At 36.7% G+C, this 14249-nt stretch overlaps 2 protein-coding genes across 2 annotated transcripts in view; one reads left to right on the forward strand and one right to left on the reverse strand.

The window, feature by feature from the left end:
- LOC127409800 (ectonucleotide pyrophosphatase/phosphodiesterase family member 5-like) lies at nucleotides 1–7139 on the reverse strand. Its single transcript, XM_051644630.1, has 4 exons — nucleotides 7026–7139; nucleotides 3855–4718; nucleotides 3599–3775; nucleotides 1–2252 (listed from the first exon to the last, which is right to left on the reverse strand). Exons 2-4 carry the CDS (start codon nucleotides 4687–4689, stop codon nucleotides 1870–1872), a joined length of 1395 nt encoding a protein of 464 aa, XP_051500590.1. The 5' UTR covers nucleotides 4690–4718; nucleotides 7026–7139; the 3' UTR covers nucleotides 1–1869.
- Nucleotides 7128–14249, forward strand: part of LOC127409818 (protein FAM167A-like) — a 24454-nt gene continuing 17332 nt past the window's right edge. The window contains exons 1-2 of the mRNA XM_051644656.1: nucleotides 7128–8385; nucleotides 13415–14088. Of these exons, the coding sequence (XP_051500616.1) occupies nucleotides 13738–14088 (351 nt within the window). The 5' untranslated portion in view covers nucleotides 7128–8385; nucleotides 13415–13737. The remainder of the gene's footprint in view (nucleotides 8386–13414; nucleotides 14089–14249) is intronic.

Here is a 14249-nt window from a genome sequence, read left to right on the forward strand (position 1 = left end):
TTTTCCAAACCAGCTATTTATTTACCTTTAATGTAGCACATACATTGAAAGTAATGTTTCAGTTATGAGACTTTTAGACAGAGAAAAATCAGACATTAGTCAGTAAAATTCAGAACATGTAAGACTAATCCAGTAAAATCATAGAAATACTTGACACAAAGCACAACAATCTCAGAAAACATGTCAATATAGAAAGTCATCATTTCCGTCTTAAAGGGATAGTTCGCCCAAAAATGATAATCTCTCATCATTTACTCGCCTTCATGCCATCCCAGATGTGTATGACTGTTTTGTTCTGCTGTGTACAAAGATTTTTAGAAGAATATTTCAGCTCTGTCGGTCCATGCAATGCAAGTGAATGGTGACTAGAACTTTGAAGCTCCAAAAAGCATATACATGCAGCATAAAAGTAATCCATACAACTCTTTTGGTTTAATATATATCTTCTGAAATGATGCAATCACTATGGGTGAGAAACAGATCAATATATCAATCCCTTTTTACTATATATCTCTACTTTCATTTTCACTTTCAGAATTTGAAAGTGGAGGTTTATAGTAAAAAGGACTTAAATAGTGATCCATTTCTCACCCACACTTATCATATCACTTCTGAAGACATGGATTTAACCACTTGAGTCTTATGGATTACTTTTCTGCTGCATTTATGTGCTTTTTGGACCTTCAAAGTTCTGGTCACCATTCACTTGCATTGTATGGACCTACAGAGCTGAGATATTCTTCTAAAAATATCTGTTTGTGTTCAGCAGAAGAAGGAAAGTCATACACATCTGGGATGGCATGAGGGTGATGAGAGAATTTTCATTTTGGGGTGAACTATCCCTTTGATTATAGAAAGAATCCTATCATTCTGCAAGCAACAACAAACTATTTCAGCAACATTTATATCAAAGAGCATAAATAATAATTTTTCCTTTAGTCTTTTCACCAGTAGAAGACAGATCACAGTGTTTTTTGCCCTACAAAGGGCCTTTTGTTAAATGAGTTTTCCAAAAAGTATAAAATACATTAATGCAGGACCTATACTATTACTACTTGATTTATTTCAAAATTAATAGATAAATGAAGATTTTGGCATCACACCCAACCCCCTCTTTTTTTTTTTAATATCAATTCTGAATGGTATTACATTGTGCAAAACATCTTACTACTCTAATATTTCATCTCTCCTGAACTTACATTTATCTTAGTGCAACACAGAGGTAGCATGAAAACTACCTGTTTTTTTTTTTTCATTAACACTTAGTAACATTAACCTGCCAACTTAAACCAAACAACAGCATTTAACTATTCAAAGAAAACGATGAGTATGAGAACAAGCAACACATTCGAAAACCGACTGCTACTAACGTTCCTTGATATTTTCATCCTTAAACTTCCTTGTTAAACATTCAGTTTAATGCAGAGACAAGGGCAGATGTCTCTCTTGTCAATTAATTATCAGATTGAAATTTAAAGGAAAAGCATGGGGATGCTAACATCTTTTTTCTTTGATTCCTACATTATAGGTGACAAGAATAAAAGTTTTCACGGACAGCTTCACCAGAAGAGGGCACTATTGGCTAAGTCAGCTAAGATTTTGATGATGGCAATACATCTGTCCAACTGTAGCATCTTTTCCTATATTGCTTTTGGTATATTCGGCTTTGGCATGGTACCGTGGATATTGATCACTTTTTTCATTAAAGTGACCATGCTGACTCCTTAAAATCTTACCTGCCAAGTACTATCAGAATTTAGTGAAACAGGTCAGTGCTATATGCTTTGAAAACCTCACATGAAAAAAGTGACCACAACCTTCATGTTTGAATAAGAAAGGCTGAATCTTCATCATAGGTGTTAACTGATCCTACAGTAAGGGCTGTGTTATCTCACTATTGGAGAGATGGAAAGGGGGTAGCTGCCTTTGTGTCACCTGTTGCACAAAAATGAATAGGAAACCAATCACAAGGGATGCACCAAGGATGGTCCCCACTGCCCATGCATAGGAAGGCTCCTTGGGCACTGGTGGGACCACTGGCTTTGGGGTTGAAGTCTCCACTAAGAGATCCTGCACACTTGCCAAAGAACCATTGTTGGCCAAGGGCCTGAGACCAAGTATGTTGCACATGAGAGGATAGAGGTCGACAGAGCGCATGGTGGCCTTGGTATAGTCACGACGGAAAGCTGGTCCACGTGCAACAAACACAGGCTGCATGCTGGGAAGGCTGTTGTTATAACCATGGTTTCCGACTGCAAATAATCAAGCACATAGCCATTATAAATGTGTTAATAAAGTGTTATAATAAAAATAAAAAAAAAAAAACACATTATAAAAATATCTCAGTCAAATAATGACTAAGTAATGAATAAATAAATATAAATATATTTCTTTGTCCTAACTGAATTGGGAAAATAGTCACAGATTGAAGTGTTAAAGGAATAGTTCACCAAAAATGAAAATTCTCTCATCCTTATGTTGTTCTTAACTGGTATGGCTTTATTTCGTCCGTGGAACACGAACACACACACACACACACACACACACACACAAAGACATAAGTCAGAATGTTAGCCTCAGTCACCATTCACTTTCATTGCATTTTTTCCCATATTATGCAAGCGATTGGCGACTAGGCCTGGGTATTGATACAGATTTTCCGATTTGATTCAAAAGCTCCCGATTTAATTAGATTCCGATCTCGATTTGATTCAATATCGATTCCTGTTACAATGTCCATTTTGCTTACATATAAAAGAAATTCTCTCTCAGCTAATGCTCTTAATTATAAAGGAACCTTCTCGGCAACCCTTGTAGGTACAATCTAAAAATATGAATTTTACAAGTTATATTTTATCATTAGTTTTTCATCATATTGGTCACGTTTTAGCTTTTCAAAAATGTACAAATTCAGTCTATTCCATTAATTAATGTCTTGAAATTGCATGCATTATGCTGCGTATATATTTCTTACATTTATTGTTTTCTTGCATAATTTGTACTCTTTTCTGACAGTGAAAGAACAGAAAGAGTATTAAGAGACATTATTAAATGATCGTCCTTGGACAAACAGAACGAGTGAAACCACACTTTTACTCTCAACACGCAGTGAAAGGACCTCTGTGCTAATAACTTCACTAAACTACACAATCACTGGTGAGTGAAATCAGAACATTTACAAAACACTGGCTAATCCTAAAAATGTTTAGTTGCATAGCATGAGATTTGGTTGCACATGCGAATGATTTACTTGCATTATAGAGAGATGCAGCATTGAGTGAAAGATCGATCTTTGGATTTATGAATCGAGATTGTTCAAATGAAGCTTGTAATGCATCGGAAAATTTGTATTTTTACCCAGCCCTAATGGAGACTGAGGTTAACATTCTCCCTAACATTTCCTTTTGTGTTTCACAAAAGAAAGAAAGTCATATGGGTTTGGAACAAACATAGTGTGAGTAAATGACAGAATTTTTGGGTGTAATAACTTTTAAAAGATTGTATGTCACATTCACAGTATCTTAACTTAGCAAAACAGTTTGTAAACATGCTATTTTACAATGCACTCAATAAATTATGTATAAATACTGTTACGCACACATGAAGGATCCATTTCTGTTTTGCATGACTGTCCATCCCTCTTTGACCTCTAGAATAAGAGGCATTATTCTGACATTGTGTCTGTAGTGGTAATGCTCTGGTATCTCCTCCTTTTTGTACACAACCATGTTAGGGTTTGCGTTCTTCAACAAGCTGTAGACCTCCTCAAGTTTGCCTAGGTTAAGGAAAGGATAACACTCAACCAACAATTATTGCAATATAATGACAAAAGAATGCTTTATATTCCTTCTTACCTTCTTTGGGCAAAATACCAACTACAGGGCTCTTGTCTATCCATGTATAAAGATCACGGCTGACATATGTGTCCAGCTCAATGATCTTATCATGTGATAACTGTGTCATTCCATGATCACTTGTAACAATGAGATTGATTTTGTCATAAAGGCCAACTGCTTTGAGCTTTTCCCTGAGGAATCCTAAATTCTCATCAATATCTGCTATGACTACATCCATCAGTGGGCTCTCTGGCCCCAAATTATGCCCACTCTCATCTGGCTCCTCCCAGTATAAGACACCAAAATTGATTGCTTCAGGCCCTAAGAACCAGTCAATGAGTTTCTCAACTCGGGTCTCAAAGGCCACTGATGCATTATAGATCAAGTAATGTGTTGGATATGTTCCACCAATTGCTACATCTGATCCAGGCCACATGGCAGCCCCGCTCTTCCTCCCAGCCTTTTGATTGGTCACCCACAACGGCACAGCCTCCTCCCACCACCACGAATCATACACTTCTGGCCCCTCCATGGAAAAGGACTGGTTACGAATGGGGTCATACATTTCGTTAGCAACAACACCATGGGTTTCAGCGTGTAATCCTGTCACTAAGGTGTAGTGGTTAGGGTAGGTCTTGGTGATGTATGTGTTCTCCACTTGCTCGACCTGCACACCCTCATCCATCAGGGCACGAAAATTGGGTGTGGGCACTCGATTCACGTAATCCCAGCGGAAGCCATCAAAGGACACCAGTAGAAGCTTGCTTTGCTCCTCCTGCAGAGAGCTAGATGGCCATAACAGAACTAATAAGCAACTCAGGAAGCAGCTCCTATTCACTAAGAGGTTTGGCATGATGGCAAGATATTTTACGAAAGAGGGACCTAAAAAAACAACAACAAAGAAATTAATTGTAAGCATGAGCTGAAGAGGAAAGAAGGTTTTGACCACGCATGTTAAACAAGCTTAAAACTCAATTTTGAATGTCTTATTTAGTGTCATATGATTTGCTGCTTACTAGGGATGTCCCGATACCATTTTTTTTTTTTGGTACTCGCCGATACAGTCCGTACCTGTTTTGTTTTTGCTTTTTTCTGAACTGCTTATCAACTTTTTATTTACATATCATCATAATAGTGTTTAAATAAATTAATTAAAACTTTAATCAAATGAAAGTATAACAATTAATTTTCAACATAATATTGTATTATTATTTTTTCGAATTAAGTGCCTTTTTTTTAGAACCTCACAGCACAATCTAAAATACACTGGAGTTATTTTTGTCAAATACAGAGCATCACAGAATTAAGACATTGCTTAAATATAATACAATTCCTATTCATTTATTATTATTATTATTAGTTGTAGTAGTAGTAGCAGTATAACACTGAATGTTACATTTCTGTCATACTTTTTTAATTTAAATTGAGCTTTTATTTTGAAGTGTTTCTGTGTTGTTGTAACCAGTAGCTCTGACCAGATCACTTCTATAAAGGGAAGCCTTCAAGCTTAACCTAAAATAGTATAACGCTGCAGTCCCATAGATATTCTATGGACGGTACACTGGCGAGGAGACAACAGGCCATTCTTTTTGAATGGATATCAATGGAGGAGATGCTTCATTACGCTGAATAAACTGCTTTTGTGAGGAAACAGCTCATAATTTAATGAACTGACTGCCTGTCCACTAATCTTCAGCATGTATTGCACTAAACAGTTCTTTTGGAGTGAACTGTGTGTGGAGTTTACTACGATACAATTGCTGTTTTGAAAGAGTAGACACAGATGGCACCAACAATCATGCCATGGTCCAAACCACTGAGATCACATTTTTTCCCCATTCTGATGGTTGATGTGAACATTAACTGAAGCTCCTGACCCGTATCTGCATGATTTTATGCACTGCACTGCTGCCACACGATTGGATGATTAGATAATCGCATGGATGATTGTTGGTGCCAGATGAGCTGGTTTGAGTATTTCTGTAACTGCTGATCTCCTGAGATTTTCACACACAACAGTCTCTAAAACATCCAGTGAGCGGCAGTTCTGTGGATGGAAACACCTTGTTGATGAGAGAGGTCAACGGAGAATGGCCAGACTGGTTAGAACTGACAAAGTCTACGGTAACTCAGATAACCACTCTGTACAATTAACCATGGTTTTACTATAGTAGTAATATTGTAGTAATCATGACTGCTGTCACCATGGTTTTCTCAGCAGAAATCATTGTTTTGATACATTTAACCATGGTTTTATAACAGTAATACTGTAGTTCTATATAGTAACCATTATTTTACTATATATTGTAACCATGAAAGTAACCATGTTTATATTGAGGTTACTATAATTTTACTACATATACCAGTTAAACTATGGTTACTGTTGTAAAACAATGATTGTTATTTAAGGGCAAACCTGTTGAAGTGTTTACCAAATAGATTATTCTTTGGATTTGGTAGTAAGCAAATACCGAAGCGTACCGAAACCGTGACCCTAAAACCGTGATACAAACCGAACCTTGAGAAATTCGAACCGTTACACCCCTAGTATGTATACAGCAATAGTAACAGCTACAGGCATGTATGTACGGTTATGTATGTATGTATTTAATTTCGCTTTAGATTTCATATTCAGCCATCGCAGTGCAGCCTACTCTTAGTGTGCATGCTTAGTTAACAGGTGCATTCCTCTTATACACAATGTAACAACTAACTGGATACATATCAGACTATAAACGTCCCGACCGTTTGAAACCGCGCGCAAATGTATCAAAATAACACAAATGTGACAATTTTACAGTGCGTCAGTGAAAATGGAGCATGATGACATCACACATTATGCAGCGCATTTCAGCCGTACGTCTGGAATGCCGCTCACTCGATTACTGATGTTTTTTAATTAATCTACAACATAATTCCAGTCGCATCAAAAATCATATTCTATTACATAAACCGAGCTACCTCAATTCACCCGCGGACTTCTCAATTTAACGGTATAGCTACTGTGAACGTACGGAACAATGCACAGCTCAAGTTAGCGCAGTGCATTGGCTATGACATCCTTAAATATCTTTGCATTACATCATGAAAATGTCCTTGATATGACGAGCCTTCACAGTTAAAACGGGTGCATGCAAAACGAAACAGATATACCCAGAGTGTGCGGGTGCAAGTAATCGTTCAGCTTACCTCAGTGGACGGTATTTGGCTCTGCAAAAAATAAACAGAGGGTCGACCACAGGAAGTCCCGCCTATTGCTCTCTCATAAAAATCGCATTAGGAGATGACAAGCTTCCTCAAAAGCCATCAGAAAATGATTGAAAGGCGCTAAATACCAACAACACAATTAACTGTATTTTTATTTAACATTTACAAGCTATTAATGCACCTGATGTCATTTAGTCGACTTATAAATCTAAATTATAGTCGTAAATGTCAATGAAGCGTTCCTACATTTGTATTTGTATTTTATTTATTTATTTTTGCTTTACGCCGTGTACAATATTAGGCTACTATTTTAGTATTCGGTATACAGTAGCAGCAGACAAACTGTATTTTTTGCGCCCGTCGGTCCAAACAAAAGTAAGAAAGTTATTATTTTCTTCTCAAAGGGCCCTGTCACAAGACTTTTAGTGACGACTACGTTCAAACTGTAATGTCATGCTCCCTTCAGAGTGCTCACATCAAGGGCTCTGCCCTTCGTAGTGAGTAGGGCATAGTGATGATCACTTTCGGTTGGAATTCGCCCTTTTAAATCAAATTATTGATCAGTATATAGCTGCCAGTTGAAGGAAAATGTAAGGGGCCGTTCACACCGAATCCGTTTTTTCGCTGTTTTTCAATTAAACATACGTAAACATACGCTAGACGGACGTTTCGCTATTTTTTCAGCGTCTCGCGCAGAAGCGCCGCGTGTCACGTTAAAAATAACTTTAAAAACGCGTCTCGAGACACCTGCGTTCTGTCTATTTATTTATTTATTTTGCAACGTATGACGTGTTTAGTCTGAACGGCCCCTGACAAATTCTCCACCAGAGGTCAGGCAAACATAATAAGCGGTCATAACCCAATTTAATGCGTTTTAAAGTATTTGTTAATATGCATTAGAAAATAGACCTAATATCACGGAAAGGTTTGGTGTTTGACCCTTTCTTGGTGTTTTTATTATTATTATTATTATTATTATTATTATTATTATTATTATTATTATTATTTAAAGGAACTGAAATATTAATAATAACACCCATTCTCTGCTAGTCCAATTTGCTTAATTATTTAATCATTAATGTAAAATGATGAACGGCTGGTAGGCTATCTTCCATAACTGTTTGTAAAGAGTAAGTTGGACTTTCCTCACTATGAGATCCGGGGATGCAGCTGTACTAGCGCCTTTGAGCAGATTCTTCACCGTCTCTACGACAACCAGCAACCTGACGCAACTTAAGCCCCTCCTCCATTCAAGCCTCTCATCTCATTCAAGAGTAAAAGCAGTGTTGATTCTGCCCTCCAGCAGAAGAGTACAATCAGTGCCTGATAAACTGCTATGAAGGTAAGTTTGTGTTTGGTTTAAGAAGTTGTAAATTCGCAACTTTAGATCTCATCTTTTCCTTAATATTTTCTCTGCATGAAGGGAGTGTTCAGACTCTCTGAACCCCAAGCTAACTGGGTCTTGCATTAGAAAAAAAGTGATCAAACTCGAGCACAGTTTTTCAGCTTCTTGATTAAAAGTCACGATTGGTGGACGCTTGGGTTGAATGGTGAGAAATTTCTTAAATGCCTTTCTATGATATATCCACTTCACTTAGATCATGTTCATCTTAACTTTATATTTGAATCATTTGTATTCACTGACCCTTCATAACTGACTCTTATTGCATCTCTCTTTAATGAGCTGCTGGTGTATCTCAAAGTGTTTGATTTGATTTTTGTCTTGAGATTGAAGTCAACCAGTTTCATGTTCCTCCTGAATTGTAGACACAAGTTATTCAACACACAAACAGGTTTTCATGTAGGGTGTATTTACATAGTTAATCATTACTATATGATAGATGTGTAATAAATTAACTATTTGGTAATAATCAAAGAAATATTATTTATGACATGAGTGATAAAAGATAAATGTGCCCATCATGAATAACTGGCTCCAATGGAAATGTATTAGTAATTTAGGAAAAGCCATTGACCAGTCATGTCTAATACTGGTCATGAAACGAGACTTTGGCTGGAATAGTTCATTTCCACTCCAAAGAGGACATCTAGTTAGACATGGATGAATGCAGTTATTCCAGTTATTTCAACTGGATTTGAGCATTTATTATGTCTGGGAAAAGGAGAATTTTCCCCATAAGATCTGCATTCTAAACATTACTTTAGCGAGTGTGGAAAGAGACAGCAAACAAAACCATTACTAATCTTTATGCATGAAGAAGAGAATAAAAACATACTAGCAATGTTTTGGTTTAAATTTTCAAGTAGCTTCTGGAAGCATGTGTTATTAGGGGGAAAAAGTTAAATATTATATATATAATAAACAATTGTTAAAAGTAAAAAAAAAATAAACGTTTTTCAATATTCTTTAAATTCTTACAAATCTTTATGTAAATACAGAAAGCAGAAACTACAGAGCTTGTTTAGTCTATTAAATATTAAAAGTAGGCTACAAAACTTTTATTAGCTAATGTTAGACCTTTATTACCAGCTTAAATTGTGTCATAGTGACAGCTTGTGTTTTTATATATTCATCCTTATATAGATAATTTGGTTTTCTATTACAAATTCATGTGAGTGTGAATATTAATCAGAACCTTGGCATACTGCATTTTATTCTCACATTCGATTAAATATCTTCATTCTCTTTGTCAGGGCCATTTCTGAGCATTTGGGGGCCCTAAGCGAATTCCTACTTGGAATTTGTTATACCTGTTGACCACTAGGTGGCGCTGGCCCAAAACTTTACAGGTGCCCTCAGAGCATGGCCCCAATGGCACATACCAAATTTCGTAAGGATACGCCAATGCGTTTGTAATATTCAGCAATTTAAGAAAAAATTAAAAATGGCCAATGCCCAATATGGCCGACATAGGAAAATTGAGTATCATTCGACTTGATATGCCCCAAGGAATATAAAGAGTACAGTCTCATGATTTTAGGCCAAACTGTTCAAAAGTTTTAAGCAAAAATAGCAATTTTTCATATTTCCTGACCACTATGTTGCGCTGTGCTGAAACTGTGCAGGTACACTCAGGTCATGCATGTGATGACATATAACAAGTTTCTTGTCACTACTCTAAAACGTTGCAAAGATACAGTCTCATGTCCATTTTGGGCATGCTCGCCATAAATTTTTTTGATGTTGTATACGAGAACAGTTTGTTTTATCATCATGAATTCCTGTAAATTTTTGTCATGAGTGTCTCTAGATGATAGGTGCAAAATTTCATGCAAATCGGACTCACGCAAAGTTGGAATAAGAAGGAGGAGTTGGAAAAAATTCAAAATGGTGGAAAATCTAGTTGCCGGAAATTGAAACCATTCGACTCGGCATGAGCCAATGAATCAGAAGAAAAAATAATTTTGATTCTAAATCTAATGGTTCAAAAATTATGAGCATAAACATAAGTGCAAATTACTATAAATAACAATAAATAACTATATATATATATATATATATATATATATATATATATAAAACGAACTAGTTTTGTAAGGCCCCCTGGTGGCTCAGGGGCCCTAAGCAGCCGCTTATAGCTAGAAACAGCCCTGCTCTTTGTAGAGACCCAGCACTTCACATACTTTATTTCACAATGAATAATCACTAGGTTGTCTTGTCCCCTTTTGCCATATTTAAAAGCCTAACCAAAAGCGTTGTTCTTTAGTCTCTGAGGGTTTTGAGGCACTTTTTTTTTTTTTAACAAATCATCTCTCAGACTAAAGTGAGAATTGTCAGGGTTGACTGGATCACCGTGTGAGATGAGTCATGTTACTGCCGCCACACACAGAAGGTGCAGGGAGTGGAACAAGGCATTATATGAGCCGAGCCGTCGGGAGTGTGATTAGTCCCAGGGGCTGCGTGGAGGTTAAAGCGAAGCCAATTAAGGACCAACGTTCTTTAACATCAACTCCTCTTATAGGCAGCATTCCTATAGCAGCTGCCTGGGATGATGTAATACGTCAAGGCGATGCGCCAAACACTATATCACTCATAAATCAGATGGAGAGCTTCGCGGGAAAGCATTAAAAATGTGGGTGGTCCTGAGACTAATTACATTATAAGCACAATTCTGATTCTTTGCCATGTAAAAGTATGACTCCTGGGTATGTGATTATGTTTTGTCAATGGTACTGCCCTGGAAAGGCAAAATGCAGTAACTACACATTATGTCCAAATAAAGAGGGTCCTGTAACAGACAGGTTTGGCTCAACAATGCTCAGGTTCAGTGAAAATGGAGTGAGACTATTTTATAATCCACATTTGGCTTGACAGTCAATAAACTTCAAAGCCATATTTTTCAGTTTAAGTGTTGGTATGGTTACTGCATTCTGGCTTTTTAGGGAAGAGTAGTGGTGCTGCTTATCAACATCACTTGGCATAATTTCACCTTCATTATGAGACTACAAAGCAGTAGCTTTATATTCTTTGGTGTTTGTCACAGGTCTGGCTGTTAGTGTGGACTGACATTTTAGTCCTCCTGTGCTGACTCATAGGCTGTGCTTTGTTGCTATGGCAACCACTAGCTTTGTAAGATCCAGAGTGTGATATGAGGCACAGACGGAAAGGGTCCATGTGATCCAAGTTCCCGTTTAAGCCATAATTCTGTCTTGTAGATACTGATTCAGAGAGAGGCAATAGCTTTGATTTTACTGCACCAGATTTCACTGATAAAGACAAATTAAAACTAAATCATTCAATACAAATTAAAGGGATAGTTCACCCAAAAATTTAAAATCTGATGTGTATGACTTTCTTCTGCAGAAAAAAATTAAGACTTTTAGAATATTTCAGCTCTGTAGGTCCATACAGTGCAAGTGAATGGTGACCAGAACTTTGAAATGCACATAAAGGCATCATAAAAGTAATCCATATGACTCCAGTGGTTAAATCCGTCTTCAGAAGTGATATGATAAGTGTGGGTGAGAAACAGACCAATATTTAAGTCCTTTTTCACTATAAATCTCTACTTTCACTTACACATTTTTCTTTTTTGTTTTGTTTTTGGCGATTCACATTCTTTGTGCATATCGCCATCTGCTGGTCAGGGAGGAGAATAGAAAAGTTTTAGTAGAAAATGACTTAAATATAGATCTGTTTCTCACACACACTTATCATATCTCTTCTGATGTTATGGAATTAACCACTGGAGTCATGTGGAGAACTTGTATGCTGCCTTTATGTGAATTTTGGAGCTTGAAAGGTCTGGTCACCATTCACTTACATTGTATGGACCTACAGAGCTGAGATAATCTTCTACAAATCTTTGTGTTCAGCAGAAGGAAGAAAGTCATACACATCTGGGATGGCATGAGGGTGAGTAAATGATGAGAGAATTTTCATTTTTGGGTGAACTATTCCTTTAATAGAGATTAACCAATATTGTTTTGTTTTTTTTTAATGACCGATACAGTACTAATTATTTTATGTTTAAGTGTCCGATATTGTGCTTTTGGACACAATAATAACTAAATCATTCATCAGTAACTTCTGTAGGGGAACACCCTGCTTTATGAGTCTAATTTTGTTCATAGTCAACAAAAATAAATTTAACCTGTTTTATTGGCAGAAGGCGTATACACTTGAACAAGCGTCTTCTCGGAATTAACGTAAAATGTTTAATTTTTTGTAATCTTAAGCCTTTTTTACACTGCAAAGATGGCACAGAAGCTGCATCTGAAGTGGCATATAAACAAAGAAAAAGTGTATTTAAGCAGACTGTTTAATTCTACTCAGTAATTACAATTGCATGATGAATGTTATGAGATTCACGGTTTAAATATAAAATTATGAATATAGAAATATGAAATGAATGAAAATATGAAATTATACCTTTAAATATGAAACGATAAATTATTAAATATATATACTCTACCATGACAAAAACCAAGTTTATGGCTGCATTTCATTTACACTGAACCAGCATCAGAACTGCCTTTGATACTACTGGGGCTGAGCATCTTTGCAACAAATTATTGTTTTATTTTTTTTAACACATTTGGCAGACACTTTTATCCAAAGCAACTTACAGTGCCCTTATTACAGGGACAATCCCCCTGGAGCAACCTGGAGTTAAGTGCCTTGCTCAAGGACACAATGGTGGTGGCTGTGCAGATTGAACCAACAACCTTTTGCTTATTAGTTCAGTGCTTTAGTCCACTATGCTACCACCACTCACATATTTTGAGCAGGCACAGAGCTGTTTTGGGCTATGCCTAAATTTACTGTTAAACCTTAAATTAAAATAAACGATTATGTGGGAAAGTTTAAAATATTGTGTAAAAATATCTGTCAAACCGAACTGTATGGTTATCTGTCTAACTTTTCTATACATATTAATTACAATATATGTCCATTTTCTTTTCCTCAGAGTCTTTTATATACTTTTTCACTTGTGAAAAGTGATTAAAAGTAACAATTTGCCTCGATTGCAAGAAAGGATATGGTCATAGAGGCAAGCTGTGGAAGTGCTGTTCTTGGATGGCTAAGCTACAGGGATGATACTGCTAAAAAAAATGGAATGCCATTATCTGCTTCATTGATTTAATTTATAGCCCCACAAACGTGCATCAGCAAGCAGATCCAAAGGTTCACAGCATCTTTATTGATCAAAAAAGCAATAAGATCATATGAACACTTAAATTGATTTTCACAGTTTATTTCTGGCTACACTATCCACTTCCTCGAAAGGCCATGGATGCGAATTCAATACCACAGGTTAATATAGAGGACTATGATGGCCTTGAGGTTGCCCCAGATGATCACCTGAGAACCTTGAAAGCACTGACTGAGAAGTTAAGACTTGAAACCAGAAGGCCATCGTATCTTGAGTGGATGGCACGAGTAGAAGTTCAAAGCTCAAAAGGCATAGTGGTTTCAGAGGGGTCATCAGAGCAGGAGAAAGGTGCCAAGCTGAAGTCCAGTGGAACACCTCAGAAGAACATCCAGAATTCTGAAGTGACAGCAGGAAACAAATCGACATCTACAAGCCTGGGACAATTTGGAAATATTGAAGAGGCTCTTGTTTGGCTTAGAAAAGAACTGGTAAGTTCTTTTTTAAATATCAGATTCTTTTTGCTGTATACAATTGATCCTTATCTTCATTTTGTGACCACAGATAGTTTAAATCCTCACCAGGATTTCTGTATAAATACATCATGAAATTGATCTGACCGTCACAACAATAGACAAACACAGTCTGCTTT

The sequence above is a fragment of the Myxocyprinus asiaticus genome, chromosome 19, assembly GCF_019703515.2.
Source record: "Myxocyprinus asiaticus isolate MX2 ecotype Aquarium Trade chromosome 19, UBuf_Myxa_2, whole genome shotgun sequence".
In the NCBI taxonomy this organism is placed as follows: Eukaryota; Metazoa; Chordata; class Actinopteri; order Cypriniformes; family Catostomidae; genus Myxocyprinus; species Myxocyprinus asiaticus.

Bases quoted from the DNA above. Each gene is read 5' to 3' on its own strand.
- LOC127409800 (XM_051644630.1), bottom strand. From the start codon at position 4,689: ATGCCAAACCTCTTAGTGAATAGGAGCTGCTTCCTGAGTTGCTTATTA. The intron at 3,776-3,854 runs GTAAGAAGGAAT...TCCTTAACCTAG, and splicing joins TGGTATTTTGCCCAAAGAAG to GCAAACTTGAGGAGGTCTAC. The intron at 2,253-3,598 runs GTGCGTAACAGT...GATTATTTGCAG, and splicing joins CAGAAATGGATCCTTCATGT to TCGGAAACCATGGTTATAAC.